Here is a 16,447-nt window from a genome sequence, read left to right on the forward strand (position 1 = left end):
GCTTTACTGACAACTGAACACACTGCAACAAAAGAGCCAGATTTTCTCCCCAGCACCATCCCTCCTTTCATTTCTAAACGTAGCTCTTCACTGGTTATTTCTTTCCAAGGAACAATCCTTTGACCCTAGGCTGTCCTCAGCACCTAGATCCACACTTCATAAGCTGATTTGCTCCTAAAAATGTGATGGATTTTAAAATTTTTACTATTTTATGGTAACATAAATACTGTTGACTGTATTAAGATTTGACAGCAATATATTATGAAGGGAATAAAAGTTTGATTAATACTTAGTTTTCAGAACACTTGTATGAAAATACATCTGAACTAACTGTAAGATCATGTCTGCAAACATATTTCATATATCTAGGGGGAAAATGGGTGTATAACTACATTAATATAACATTAGGAGCAATGCTGCTTTATTAAACTAGTGTTAGAACTGAAATGTTTTAGAACTGTATAAGGAGACTTTAGTATCACGCACATTTAGAAGCTTGTCAAAGACAAACCCTTTATCTCAAAATACAAGCAAAGTTGGTATTTGCTACCCTTGTAGCTCCAGTGAGACTTTAAACATACCACTGATATAGGTGCAATATTAGCAAAATAAATATTATGTTTCCAAAGTGCATTTTGACCTAGTTAAACAAACATATCTTGAAGCGAGTATTAGATGGCATTAGAATTAAAAAGACAGGCTGCTTAGTTTACTGGAGAAACTTAAGAAGAACTCATAGCCATTGGTCTTGCTACCACCAGTCTGGAATTTAAAAGCCAGATTTCTAAGAAACCTCAGTGTTTTTCACTGAGATTCATAAACTTAGTATCTGTTTAATACAAAAAAATCATACAATATTTCCTACATACAGAAGACAGGTGTTCTTCAAGATCTGCCTTACAATGTGTTTTAGTTTTTGATCATATTGTGGTTCCTTGTCACTCCTAAAAAAAAATAAGCTCTAAATCCCTCAAACTAAGAACAATTTCATTTTTAGTTCAAAATAATTTTTGAACTGTTTCATCTTTTTCTGCAATATGCATCTATCTTGTCTTACACAGAAACACTGATGCACAGTATTTATGGTCTTTTACTTCTAGTGTCTGTGCATACAATACTGTAACTGTTTACACAAAATGCAATACTGCAAAAACGAATTTTTTGCTTGTATTTCAAAGAAAAACACCAATATAAAGTATAACAAGTCATCACCTGGTACTTTTGACAGCCTTTTCCCTTTGATCCCTATTAAGTCTTGAGAAGAGACAAGCCTTTGATGCAGAGCACAATACTTATCTATTGTAAGTAAAAGTCTGCTTAGCAGGCAGTAACAATTTAAGAACAGTGAGTCCTTGGGTTTCTTTTTTTTGAAAGTTTAGCTGGAAATCACAGCAAATGCATGCCTGCATTCCGCAGCAGGGCTGGCAGGTTTCATTTTGGACTTTAAAGCCCTTTAAAAATGAAAGCATTTTAAAAGGCAAAAACAACACCACCTTGTGATGGGAAGGTGATCCCAGGCACACACCACATTCATTAGAGGGCACTGTTTTTCTGTCAGTTTTCTCAGAGGAAAAGAGGAGAGAACCTCAATTGCTCTCAGGGGTCACTGTTAAATGAGCAAAAAATTCTCCCAGATTCCAAACACTTAACTCCACTGGCAAGGTTCTACTGAAAAGTTACTTTGCCAGCATCTGAAGAGAGGTTTGGGGAAATCTGTTCCTCAGTTCCACGCTACAGCAGCAACTATGTGGTGAATGAGCTACGAAATTCTTGCACAAGTATTTAAGCCTGACACATTATCATTACTTCCAGAGATTCACTTAAATTTTTTTTTTTTTTTTTTTTTTTTTTTTTTTTTTTTTTTTAACATTGTCTTTGCAAAAGGTGGCATGAAGATCAGAGCTTTGTTAGGCCAGCACAATAATTTTTTTCTTTCGGGGTAAAAATACTCAAACAATGCTTTGTTAGCTTTGTTATAGATAGACCTTATTAATAATGAATAAAATAAAGATATTTTACAGTCAACAAATCTATTTCAGTATAGGTACTTTCCTATTTATTTTTCAGTAAGTAAGTAATTAAATCAAGAAAACAACGATGTACACTTCATAAACCTATTCAGAATTTCTCTGTGACAAATTTCTCACCAATGAATTTACTCAGGATGTCAGTAACTGTCTAGCAATTCCTTAAGACCCCAACACTAAAGAACACCAATAGCTGAAACTATGACTGAAACATAACAATATTTAAAAAAAAAAGACAATAATGTTTTTTATTATTCCAGGGATGTGTATGATTTATAAGTAGAAATATCTAAGTTTTCTAGCACTTATACTGTAATTATAGAGTAGGAATACTCATTCTGTCATCTTTAAGGAAAATTTTTTAAAGTAACTAATCATTATTTTTTAAAGTAACTAATAATCCAAAAAGGTTTAAGTGAATTTATTCCTTCATTCTTTTAGGAAATAACACGTGCTTTAAAAAAGAAAAGAAAACAAAACTAAAATCAAAAAAACCATAGAACACTCACATAAAACAAACATTGTCTCCACAGCAATTCTGAGAAAGAAAATGTTATCAAATACAAAAAGAGCAGTGAGGAGGACCTGCCTTCATATTATGCTGCTTTGGGGCCTTCCTACTAAATCACGAGGGGACCCAGCCCTGACTTAAGACTGTGTGGCCTATTTGCTCAAACAGATCATCCCTGCTCTAAAAAGCAGAAGGATTTAAGTATGTACTTTGGGAATTCAGTTTAGCCACTGCTTTCAATAGGTCAAGACCTTCACTGAGAAACAGGAGAGCACCAAGTCAGCAGAAGAAAAATGATACAAAGTGTGAAGTTGTCCATTGGATTTTGACAAGTACGTGCTGATGTTCAGGAATAAAACGCCCAAGTGGAAATGAAGCTGAAATATACCCATGAATACTGGCCTGTGTGTTCAATGGAAGCTGAAGAGCTGAGGGGTTGGTTAGAAAGGCAGGTGCATCACACTTACCAGGGACGCCCGACGAGAACGCCGACTCATGGGCTGGTCAAAGGGCGGGCTGTTGATCTGCAGCTTCTCCAGGTAGCCATCGGGGATCCTGATGTCAGCGGGCAGCGACAAGCGCTTGTTCAAATCCTGCAGCAAATAATGGGGAAAAAAGAAGGGACAAGGTGAATTCAGAATTTCCTAAAACATCTTCTAATGTCTGCTGTGTTACTATATAAAACTGAAATATTTACACAATGAAAAATAATCTCACAAAAATGGTTTTAAAAGCATATTCGCTTCTTAAAATAACTCAACTTGTGTATATAACAGGTTTAAAAAAAACTTGTGCAAACTTATTACTCTGACAAGAGGAATGAAATATTAAAATGCAAATAACTACATTGTGGATAAATGTATTGAGTTTACTTGAATACTTATAGAGACCTGGAATACCAGAAACTGAGAATTCAGAGACTTGTGGATGCACTTCTTTTCATACAGTAGTTACTTTAGTATAAGAAGAGATTTCCGTAATTCCCTCTCTTTCTCTCAACTACAAAAAGCTACAAACTTAGTCTATTTTTTCCAGTCTCACAAAACAGAATCACTTCATTATTAGAGCCAACTATTACAAATATTGCTACATTTCTTTTATTTCTAACTCTTTATTACAGGATCTTTTGAAAATGAAAATGCCATTCATTACATGTAAGCCATTTTCTCTGCATCACATTTTGTTTTTCCCCAGTACATTTTTTCAACAACAACAAACATTATTTTTAAGACAAGAGGGAAACAAAATCACTTTATTTTTTACCAAATGGGAGGAGGGGAAAGAAGATTTGTTTCTGCACATTTGTATTGTTTTTATCTTCCAGTTTGGCTTTAATCTCAAACATGCCAAGAAACAAAAATATTAAATATTGTCTCAAAATGGCCAGTCACCATCTCATGAGATAAAAGGATATCACAATCAGACTCACAAAAAATGGTAAGTCATTTCTGAAACAGCAGGAATTGTTTTTCAGTGTAGGTAGTCTATTCAAGTAAAGAAAGTCATGCTCAACATCAAAGTGCACAATCCGCCCCCCGAGATTCCACCCTGAAGCTGAGGACATCTCTGGAAGCACCACTGTTTTCCCACTTCTCTCCAGCACAAGAAGTAACTCTGTATTTCTGTTGGCAGACCTGAGATTTACTGACCTGAGGGCAGTAAAGCCTTCTTGAAGCTACTCTTTTCTGCCTTACCTATCACCTCCAGCTGGGCATCCCGAGCTAACCCAAATGTTGGCAGCTACATCCCTGTTCGGTTCCCCTCAGGCTTGACCATGTGCTTCTACTCATGTCTGCAGCAGCTTTGAACTATTTCAGCATGCTAAATAATCAAGAAACTCTCAGGCAAAGTGCATAGCTTCCTGCCAGCTTTGTGCTCCAAACAGGTTCAGTGTAAGGTCAGACAAGCTCACAGCCTGAACGCAGGGCAAGGGAGGCACAGCAGGGCAAGCCCGGGAAGCCGGCAGCCAAATTGGCTTAGGCTGACAAAGAACTGGATCGTCAGACTTTTCAAGACTTGAGATCTTGGTGAACAACCTGCTAAGCTTTCAGTGATGGGAATGTATTTGAACCGTGTATACACATGACCTGTACACATACTTGGAGAAAAAGCTAAGCAGAAAACACCAGTTAAAGAGATAGACTTTGAAAAACCTATGTAATGTGGGAATCAGTTCAATCTCAGGTAGGACAGAAGTGTTAATATATATCCCCCTGGATGATTTACATATTCTATTCACTACGGCCACCCCATTCTGGCAGAAATGTTTGGATAGAGGCCAGAAAGCTCTAATTTCTGGCAGCTGATCCTCTCGTTCTCCTTTTGCTTCTCACATCTCCTTAGGTACAGAGCACAAAGCCTGTTAGCTTCTGCTTTGCTGCTCAACATGAGCTTCTTTGCACAACTGGAAAAATCAGCATCAATTTTTTATCTACTACAGAATTTTTAAACTGTCCTTAAACAAAAAATTGCTGTTAACAGAATGGCAGCTTTGACCAACATTTTGAAACTAAATTAAAAGAAAACAGAAGGTATGGCTCTGGTCTGGCATACTTTCTAGTTTATTAATTCATTTTCAACTTGCATATTTTAAATTTTTTAAAACACTGGCAATTGTAAAACTGCCTGTGTACTTTTTGGGAGAGTGATAGAACTAACATATTGTAACAGGACCTGCAAGTATTCCCTAGAGTAAAACACTATTTTCCACTACAGTAATTTCCTTCTTTTCGCCAGGCTCTGCTAATGCCTCTCTTCCACTAAAGAGGGTTTCAGATTATGAAAAAAAAATATTCTATCCTATAATTTACTGCATTCCTCAGAAAATTCTGGTAGCTGTTCACAACAGCTGAGCACAAAGGAAGGCATGTCATGTTGACCTGAAGAAAGCAGCTCTGCCATCTCACTGCAGAGTAAAACCAGGAAACTGCTGGAACAAGACAGGGACGACAGGAAAAGGATCAGCATCAGTCTCTACCTCACCTTTCTAATGTAATCCCAGATCAGCACTGAGCCCATATAGTGGCTTTATGCTTTTTTTCTGATGGCTCAAGAACAATTAAAAAAATACCAAAAGAACAAAGAAAGTATCAGTGAGCTGAGTTTTTCAATATAACTTCCTGAATGCAACAGATATGACCACTATCCTATAAACTCTGTGACAAAATAGCTTTTTCCTACTCTTACCTATTAACTCTTGCGGCACAGAAACCTGCTGTAGTGCTCTCACCGTCCCACAGTGCTTGTTTAACAGGTGTATTTACAGAGACTTTAACAGAAAATGTTTACAGGGACATTGAAGTTATGGACCTCAACTCAAAGGCCTCAAGAAATACTGACCTGATTGTAACCCCAAGCTCTCCATGTGCATGTTCTCTTCCCTCACAGCACTCATGGCTGGCACAGCTGAAGTGGTGCTTCAAACCCACCTCCACAGCCCCCAAGAAGCATTCCCAAGCATATCAAGTTGATGGGTATACAGGAAGAAGGAAGCAAAGGCAGCCTTTAGGGCTGCAATGGCTATTTGAAAACGATGCCGCTGAGTGTGCACTGTGCACTCAACACACACCTTTTCACACGGAGGGCAAGGGAAACAAAGCAAGTCTAAGATTCTACACAGGTACAAAGAATCCCTTACTTTGAAGCCCAGCTATCACAGAAACAAGATAAAAATATGATAGACACGGAAAATATGATAATGTGAGGTAGATGCAATTCTATTACAGAATTCCTATCCTTCATTTTCAAAACCCCTGCGTACGCCATTTTTGCAACAGGCCCCATGACTTTACTTCAGAGATTTGTGTGACATCCTCAGTTATAAACCAAGACCTTCAGCTGTACACTTCCATTTGGTGCTCCACAGTAGGCAGTACAGTCTGAGTCTAAGTACTTACTGCTGCAAAGGCCAAAATCTGTTCCAATTTATATAAGCCCCCAAAACAGTAATCCACTTTTACATAAAACAACAACCCTCCTCTCCATGCAACCCTCATCTCAATGCAACTCCCCTGCAATGTCTTTCTTTAAAAAAAAACCCTGATCAACCTGAAGAGAAATGGATACTATTTTTTAAAATTAGAATGCCTGATGTTAGTAACATTTCTTGGCCTACATTTGTAATGTAGCAGACAATACATGACAGCAATTGCTCTTTTTGTCCCCTCAGAAAAAAAAAAAAAAAAAAAGAAAAAAAAAAAAAAAAAGAAAAAATAGTATTAGGTGCCAAAAACCTAAATTTTTGCCACATTATAAATAAAGTCAAACACAGTATCTATTCTCCTTAACATTCTTGAGCTGAAAAAAGGTTCTTTTCTGTGAGAAAACCATCATGACTTCATGGCAACTGCAGTAGGTAGTTTATAGATTTTTCCTCCTAACAATTTACACTACAATACTTCCAAAATTCATGCTTATTTGGCTATGTTAGAATGCCAGCCAAGCCAAGATTTCCTTTTAGCAATTAAATATTGCTATCCAGCAGCCAGAAACCTTCCATGACACCAATATTTGAAAGATTATAGAATTATAGATATTAAGTCCCCTTTGTATTACAATTTGCCTTTACCTAACTCTCTAAAATAGACAAAATGGAAGAAAGTAATTTAGACTACAAACCCAAATAAGTGAAAGAAGGAAATTATTATGTCGTATTTGTCTGTACCACCTTAATTTCTTCCAGTTTTTGCAATAATTGAAGCAACCATCTCTTGGGAAAAGCAAGCAATTATAATTAAATGCTATACAGTAACATGAAAGGGGATTCATTAGATGTGCATGAGAGGAATAAGCAGAATGTTTCCTAGTGGCTAAATAGAAAAACTGGAAACTAAAATTTCATCTGACACAGCTGAAAAACCCAGTTAGTTTAACTGAGAAAATGTTAAAAGAAAAGCAAGAACCTACCAGAGGCCTACCAATTTTGAGCCTTAACTGCTCAAGACCAGGCAGTCTGCTGACACTCGGGCAGCCTGGTCATCTAATGGCAGCAGGACACTTGCTCTCCCACTAGGGGCTGACTCTGGTGAACAGTCAAGTCTTCATCCAGTGGAGCACTCACTTTCTGCTCCCACAAAATGCAGAGAAGACTGAAGGACGGTGAGGAGATTTGTGAGTGTGGGTAACAGCAGTTTAACAAGGAAAGCAAAAGCTGTGTGCCCCAGCAGAATGGGAAAAGGAACTGATTCACAGCTTCCTCTCTGCATGCAGGTGTCCAAGGCTTCCCAGAAAGCTGGGCTTAGCATGCACATGGCCCAGGAAGTGCAACACAAATGCCATAGCCACAAATGTCCTCCTTCCTCCCCCCTGCTCCAGCTTTTACTGCTGAGAGCCATGGCAGATGGCACAGAACAGCCCTTTGGCCAGCTGGGTCAGCTGTCAAGCCCAGGGGAATCAGCCTGTGTCCCTGGTGGTGCTGAGCAGCCTTTAGGGCGAGTCTGGCCTTGGTGCAGGAAGCCTGGACCTGCCCGTTCCATGCAATCGCCATCCCTGCTCCCTCTCTGCCCCTGCAGCCATCCCACTGCAACCCTGCTATGGCAAACCTGCTCTTCTAAACCACATGGCTTGCTGCTGTCTTGCTGTGACACCAGGCTGCAGGGCCAGCAACAGCAGAAAACAGTAGGGAAGTAGATTTTTAAGAATTTCTAATTGTCTTAAATCTCTGTGGAATTCAGTGAAGAAATGAGAGACTTTCTGGACAGAGGACTTAGTTCACACGTATTTCAATGACCAACTGAATATAATGGCATGTTAGCATTTCCCATAGAAAAGAAAAAACTAAGAAACTTAAACCAAGGTATAAAATATCTTGCTAAAATGCTGTTTGAAGAAGTCAGAAGGAAACATGTAAAATTAATGTCAGGACTGAATTTTCCCTATGCTCTTTGAGACTGTCAACACTACAAAGTTAAATGACCATTTTTAACACAAATTTTGCATCCCTTCATAAATCATCTAAATTTTTGAAGGTAGTAAACTAGAGCAACTCCCTATGTTATCTTATATATACCCTTTTTAAAATGTAACAGATCTGTAAGGGGTGTACACAGACCCTCAACTCAAAGAGAGAATCTGGGTACATTCCTTATAACTCTTAAGAAGCAAGAGTTTACTGGAATGCAAACCTTAGCTTTTAGGGGCAACAAAGTACTTCAAGTAAAGCTAATCTTTTACAGAATTGAAACTATATTGTTTTCTTGTATTTCATTTAAGATTTATTTTCCCAAATGAGTATTAATTTATGAAAAAGCTTTTGTAAATTCATAGCATTTTCTAGTTAATTCTTTTATACTTAGCTTTAGGGTCAACTTGCAACAAAATATATCAGTATTCAATAAATGTGGTACTCTAAATGATCAAATGCCTATGGTTAACTGTATGTTATTTAATGAGCTGGTTTTTGATCCAGTTCCAGATTATACTCTGGAGAATATAGTCAGCCACCATTTGATTTGTTAGGGGAATTGGAATGCTTGTGGCATTTTCCTCCTCCTTCCACAACTTAAAACCACATTTTCTACCCTCATATGCAATGCTTTTCCTCAATTTTGCTTTACTACTGGTATTACTGGCAGAGAAATGCATTTATTTTTATAATTTGTCTGAAATGAGTTTCACATTTGTCCTACTCTGCTTCATAGCAGATAAACATGTAAGCACTTGTGACAATAACACCACTTTGTTTTCTGTGGAGATAAACGACCCTAACTTGTGTTTATCTTTGTCATCTATTTCTAATGCAAGTGCTCTAAGAAGAGCTACACTTTGTCCAGCCTTTTCTTTCATCTGGCCGACATCCAACTGTGTTGCTGTAACTTGATGTGGAAGTTCTGTCTACCACTGACTACTTACACTTGGGGACAAGAAAAGGAGGCAGGAATTTCACCTTAAATTCTGCAGGTTCTGTGAGCTGAGGAATTTGACATTTTACGTATGCAAACCTGTCTTCTAAATGAAAAACAAACAAACAAACAAACAAACAAAATACAACCTTGCCCCCAAACTTGGCAAGTTTTTGCATATATAAGTAAATTCCAAAAATCCTTACTTTTTTTTTTTTCATTACCTCTGGTTCTCTTCTGGATGGCCTAAAATACTATTGCAAACATCAGCTTCTTCACTTGCCACCCATAGTAAAACATTCACAAGACTTTAATACTAGAATTTTGTTACCATATTCTGTTTTTCACCTCTGTCAACTTTTTCCTTAGCCACCTATCCTTTTCTCCTATTTCCATAATAAAAACTTACCAGCTATTCCCTTTTATAATTGCCTGACTTGGCTCATTTAATACTACATAGTGCCACGCTGTGACACTTTTCAGGAAGTCTCCTTCCTGACCCACAGGTAATTTTCACTCCTCTTCAACCCGGTCAAAACAATAAACCTATTTTTATTGGTGGAAAGAGCACTGTTAACATTTTTCACTTTAAATCAGGTATCATAACAAAAAAACTTACAGATTTTGTTAATTCACCATTATTTGATTTGGTCAGGATGCACTACACACTTCAGTTAAATTCACTGAAGTTTATAAAGATGATTCTAACTCAGGATAGACAATGTTTGAACTCTACATATTAAAACTGCTCTAAAAAGAAGCAACTTGAAACATTCACATTTTTTATGTCTGTCTTCTGTCAAGTCATTTTAACTTTGACTTACACAGCACATTAAGAAAAAAATCACTAATATTTATGATGAAACAGAAAAAACATCATTAAACACAAAAAATACATAACCAGAAAACTGCCCCAGGGAAGGCTTTGTTGAGGTCTTCCAATTCCAATTTTACCTACACTACAAAAGGCAAAAACGAACACCAGACTACTTTTATTTTTAACCTGTAACAAATGTGCCAATTTGCAGAGTGCCCCTTTCTTGCTCCAACAGTAAGTCAGTCTCTCTGGTACCCACTGGACTACCAGAGCTGCTCGTCTTTGAACTGACAGGCCATTTCAGACTGTTACCATACTCACAACTGCAACTGCAGCAAGAGAAGGAAGATTTGTCAGAAAAACTTGAAGGGAAAATCCTGATAAACATCAGCCTCAGTTTACTCTTACTGACTGTTTCATTTAGCAAACCTAACAGCTGAGTATCTCCAAAGCCAGTATTTCATTGCCTGTGGCCAGATGTTCCCAATGCTTTTGGAGGAGAAAGGGCTGGGTGTAAGAAAGTCTCATAACCAAACAAAGGAACTAATAATCCACTGATGCAAGGTTAGGAGCCAAGGGAAGCAGGATGCTGTCTCTGTCAGTGGGTGACACAAACTATACTGCCAAGCTACATCACTATGTACCTTATAATCCTTACTGCTTTGGCTATTCCATTTATTGGTGAGCTACATTTCCAAACCAGCCATTATTTAAGTACGTACTTACTATATGGTAACAGACAATTTGCTGGTCACCTCTCCCTTAAATTTTAGTTTAAGAGTTGATTCTGCTAAATTTCATCCATGAAATTTTGCTACAGCCTCACAAAGAAAAAAGAATTGTTCTTCTAAGTCTACAGACATCAGCCTGACGACCCAAACAATCCACCATGGATCAAATGAAAATGCTCCTGTGTAAGCATGGCTCTGAATTGGCCTTCTCACCAGCTTCAGTGAGAGCCAGTGAGACACCTCAGCTGCAACCACGGGCTGTTCACTAGTTACTCATTGTGCTTTTGTTCACTGGAGAATGCTTAATGACATCTAAAACACTGCATCATACAACCCTCTGTGCAACACAATTCAACTTCATTACATGCTTACTGTAAAAGAACCTCCAAAACCAACCAAATTTTTACACTATTTTTTCCTTGCATACTTTAACAAAAAATGTGTATTATGTGCTACCTCACGATACACAAAGCAAACAAATTGATTTTAAGAGATTAGCTTGTGCCAGTAAGAATTCAAATATTCTAATATACAACTTTTAAGCATGTACTTACTGTATCATTTTAGTATCAGATACCATGTGGAGTTTTTTCTGAAGGTTGCCTTATCAAATTTCAGTGCATTTTTGTCAAATGACAGTTAGCACAGTTGAAGCCAACTGGATCCTCTACAGAATTATGACATACAACAAGACTGCTAGAGGCAAAAATAAATATAGAAAAAACCAATCCTAAACCAGAGAACATATTTGTAAAAAACTATTATTTTGTTACAGCTCTGTAGACCTTCAAGGTCTTTAAGAAAAACACCAGCATACACAAGCACCAAAAGAAACCTATAGCATCCTTGCAGCACACTATTTTAATACCTTCATAAATAGGCTTCAATTACTGTAACCAAAAAGATTATTTTAACAGCTGGGATGAGTTATCTATACTGGTCTTCCTTATATGTATATAAAGCCATCATCATTCCCCCACACAACTGACAGGTTTAGCTATAATTTCATTATGATGCATAAAGTGCATTTTTTCTGCGTTAGCAGCATGATTTATATCTGAATATTAGATTTCCCTTTATACTTGAATGTTGTTACAGTTACAATTTTACTGAAAACATTAAATCACAATTTTTCAATTACTTTTCTGCTAAATTTGAGGAAAGGGTCCTCAAAGAATTTTTCTATTAGCAGCAATAATGAAAATACAATCTTAAAATCCATCTACAAAGGATCACTGCTAGATTTCGTATCACAAATCCATACTGGTTTTATCAAGTCAGCTGAAATGCAGCACAATTGAAGAAAGCATAAATTTTGAGTACTGAATCAAGGGGCTCTTTTACATTTGGGACAGAATTGACCCCAAATACGGTGGAATTCCTTCATCATTTAAATCAAAAGGTCTTTTTCCAGATATGCTAATCGAGTACAGAAAGCACTTTCAGGGACTTTATCATGAGATTGAGCCCACAGGCCATTTCAGACTCAGAAGAAATACCAGTGACCACAATGACAATGCATGTTCTCTGCCTCCTGCCCAACATAAACACAGCTTGTCAGACTGGATTTTGACATGCCAGGCAAAGACAAGGAGCCCAGCCTCATCTGTGGAATATTATTATTACAAATTCTAGGGTTAAATCTCTGCTGTGGGACTAGGTGTCACATTTTCCCAGCACATCTACTATCATCAATCAACAAAGCAAGGACTTTACCACCAGCAGCTGAAGAATGTTATTGCCAATATCTACAGTAGCTATGGCCCTCAAATAAGAATGTTAAATAAATATGAATAATATAAAAATATAAAGCACAGAAACTAGTACTGCAAGCAGATATCTTCGTTTTTATTTATTTTAGCACCATGAAAAACTTGGGAAATGTGCTAAGCATTTTTTCAGTAGTATTTGCAACAATTAGTATTTTTGAAGGCACATAATTAGAATTACAGGCCAATAGGTTCTTTTAAGCAGGCAAAAATATGAATTCTGAACAATTTCTTTTTCAAGATACTTTTAGTGTATTTTGCGTAATAGTGTATATGAGTGTACAGTACTTCTCACATTAAGTGAGAATTTTCATTTCATGGATATGCTGCTTAGGCTACCAACTAGCTGAAAAAACCTGCTCTTTCACACATTTTTCAAAAAAAACCACAGGCTGCTATTTTATTTACTTCATATCTCCCATTACGCCATTACTTTTAAAGAGAAGGTTTAAACTGTTCAGCACAAATACAGTGTTCACAAACTGCATTCCAGGAGCTTCTATTCACATCCAATGAAACCAAACAAAACAAATACATGTGTCAGAAAACCAGTTTTGAAAAATATGAGAAAGGAGAAATGAAAATCAAATGTGAGACATTAACTTTCCTTTCAGCAAGTATATAAATACACATGAAATTTGTGACAGATTATACCAGAAACACTTGAAAATTATTCTTCGGGGGTTTTTTGGTTGGTTTTTCCTTTGGGTTGTTTTTCTTTGGCGGGGGGGGGATTCTTTGTTTTCTTATTATTTTATTGCATCAGAAAGCTTGTCACGAAGTGAACTTAGAGAATGTCGGGAAGAATGGAAGAATGTAAAAAATAATAACAACTATATAGATACCATGTCTGATTTTGTTTGCCTGCTAAATTGCCACCTGTAGCACCAGCCTCAATATAAACCCCGCTCAAATTCAGGGTCTATGGCTGTGTGACTCAGCAGTAGGTGCTGGGCAGGAACACAAGATAATAAAGCAAGTTCTGCCTCACTTACTACTACACCTTCCTGATTTCTAAACATGGATTTCTGTATGTTTTCATTAGTTCCTGTAATATAGTAACAAGAGAAACTGCCTCGAAAGAAAAAAAGGTAGTGTAGGTTACCAGCTTGTAAGAAAAACAAGGCCAAGAGGAAGGATAAAGACAACACACCACTGCAAAACCACTAAACCTGGACCTTTAAAACAGTTCTGTGTAATATTAATTACTAACACTAGCATTTACATCATCAACAATGCTTTAAGTACCAAAAGGTAAGTCCCATGAAAAAGTAGCTAGTTAAAAATAAACCAACATCTTGAATATGAAGATGGGAAATCTGACCTTCCTGGATTAAAGTGTGGCTGGAGTACAGAGTATGAAACTGCACCCCATTACTGACTTTTCTTCTGATGCATTTCTGTGATTATGAGAGATGTGTTTTATAGATGACTGAACACATCCAATGTCATACTAGACTACTCCTAAATGGAACTTAAAGGAAACCCAAGACATCAAGACACAAAACCAAAAAAGCATGTATTCTATCCTTATAGAAAGAACATTGCTTAGGGCAGTAACTTTTCTAAAGGAGTATTTGCAAGTGGAATCCAAGAACTTTAGCACCAGAATGACAAAGGTTCTTAACAGAAGGTCAAAAAAAGTCTTAATTGCTGATAACAAAGGCAGTTACCCTTTAAAAAGTCTTGTAAAAGGCATGTTGAAGTCATCTGTTACCTAAGCTGAAATTCTTTTACTTGTTGTAGTGACAGTGTTCTGTAGAAGAAATGAGTCTGCCAATCAAATAGATCAAAAGGAGGTCCATCAGCTTAATCAAAACCATACTAGTAATTTAGAATATGCACTTGGGTTTTTGAAGGGAGCTTCTGAAATCACCAAGGGTCACAGAGATATGAAAGTGGGAGTTTATAAAAAGGGTAATGCATTTTCTAGTGTAACCTTGAAAAAGGTTGAGAAAAATGATACAAGCATGACTGAATGGAGATAGTGCAGTGACCACTGAAAATCAAAAGAAGCCTTGATTGTATTCAGCTTCAATTTTTTTTCTGTCTAGTACTGAAATCTTCTGGTAGGTGCTCATGTGCTTAGATTCACAGAAGTGACAATCAGAAGAAAAGCTACTGCTTTCTCAGGAGTCAGAGAGAAGCAAGTTCAACAAAAGCCAGTAAATGTGGCACAGACAGTTCTGCAGCTGCCAAGCACAGAAGGAAGGGGGAAGGAAGAAACTTTGCTCAGAGAAGGCCACAAGTAGTAATGTCTCCTTGGTATAAAAGGAAGCCACCTGGATGGCAAGATAGCCTGAGCATTCAGCCCTAGCTATCTTAGATAAAGTGGCTTCCTCCTTCCAAAACTAAGGGCAGAAGAAAATCCTGTACTGCCCATGACCAAAAGCCTGGGTCAGTACTCAATCCAGCTTGCTGTTCTAGCATTTAAACAATTGAACAGAGCTGAGACTGCCCCATTTGCACATGAGAATGGAAACCTACAAACCACATTCTAATCTGAAGCCTATCAACAAATTCTTAACACTTTTATCAGCTGAAATACCGTTTAATTTTGTGTATTTTTCTTAGGAGAAGGTACACTTGCCCAGGTGGACCAAGAGCATATTGAGTTACTCAGACTGTGTCAAGGCCCCCAAATCAGTTATACTCTGGTAAAGAGTGAAGCTCAAATAAACCTTGCTTTTCATCTACATTCTTACTTTTGGAAGGTGACCATCACAACACACACCTGCCTATGGCACCAATTTGTAGCCTTTGTATTTCCTTCTGTTCAGTTACAAGTACTAACCGTGCAGCTAATCCTCTCAGGGGAGAATTATCCCCTATAGCAATGTGGTAGGAGCAGTCTGATCTGGAACACACTTCTGTCACTAATGTGCCAGTCAGATGGATAAGAACTGTTTCTCAGGATAAAATATCTGGGAAACAGGCTGGTGAACAGTGGGTTATGGCCCTCCGCCAGCTCACATGCTAAGACAGCTAACAGACCTTGGACTTCTGGGAAAGGGAAACAGATGTTTCAATTTGCACAGACTGTTTCTCCTTATTTTTTATCCACCACAGCTCTTAATGATGCACTCCCTGTCCACTGCATAGGCACAGGGCCCCCAATGAACACTTACAGCTTATAACATAAATTTATATTAATGCATTATCTCTTTATTTATATTAATGCATCACATCTTTTCTAGCAAAATCAAACTGAAAATGCTTTAAGCTATAGTTCCATGATCTGGAGAAATGTTTCTCATTGCAAGATGAAAACACCTGCACTTAAAATAGAGATACATGTGTAAACATTCTTAAGCTACACCACTGACACTTCAAAAAAATTATTCCATCCATTTTGTTTGATAAACAGTCCTACCGACTTAGTACATAATCATTCATATTAGCAGAAGAGTAGAAGTCATTTTAATTAAAACCTAACAGCTGTTTGAAGCCAAACTCTTCACACAATAGATCCTCACACCTACTGTCAGCATGGTTCCTGCCTGAACGAGTGGCAGGAAGGAGAAAGAAAAAGAAAAAGCAGCTGCTTGACCAACAATTTGCAGTCTGTGGATTACAAGCAAAATAAACTTTATCTAGGCAACACAATGAGACTCTGGTATTTTCTCTTTGTCTTCTAAGCACATGATAACAAGGAACAATCATTATTAAAAACCCAATCTCGAACCACAACTGCAGTGCTGTTGAATTCAGAAGCAACCACATTATCACCTCCCTGTCATGCTGGCCTAAATT

General features: G+C 37.4%; 1 protein-coding gene across 4 annotated transcripts in view; it reads right to left on the reverse strand.

Moving 5' to 3' along the window:
- The window catches only part of CDK17 (cyclin dependent kinase 17), an 89,511-nt gene that overhangs the window by 13,410 nt on the left and 59,654 nt on the right, over nucleotides 1-16,447 (reverse strand). For all 4 annotated transcript variants that reach the window (XM_059473421.1, XM_059473420.1, XM_059473422.1 and 1 more), the window contains one exon: nucleotides 3,006-3,131. In XM_059473421.1, the coding sequence (XP_059329404.1) occupies nucleotides 3,006-3,131 (126 nt within the window). The remainder of the gene's footprint in view (nucleotides 1-3,005; nucleotides 3,132-16,447) is intronic.

Source organism: Ammospiza nelsoni, chromosome 5 (genome assembly GCF_027579445.1).
Source record: "Ammospiza nelsoni isolate bAmmNel1 chromosome 5, bAmmNel1.pri, whole genome shotgun sequence".
Classification (NCBI taxonomy): Eukaryota; Metazoa; Chordata; class Aves; order Passeriformes; family Passerellidae; genus Ammospiza; species Ammospiza nelsoni.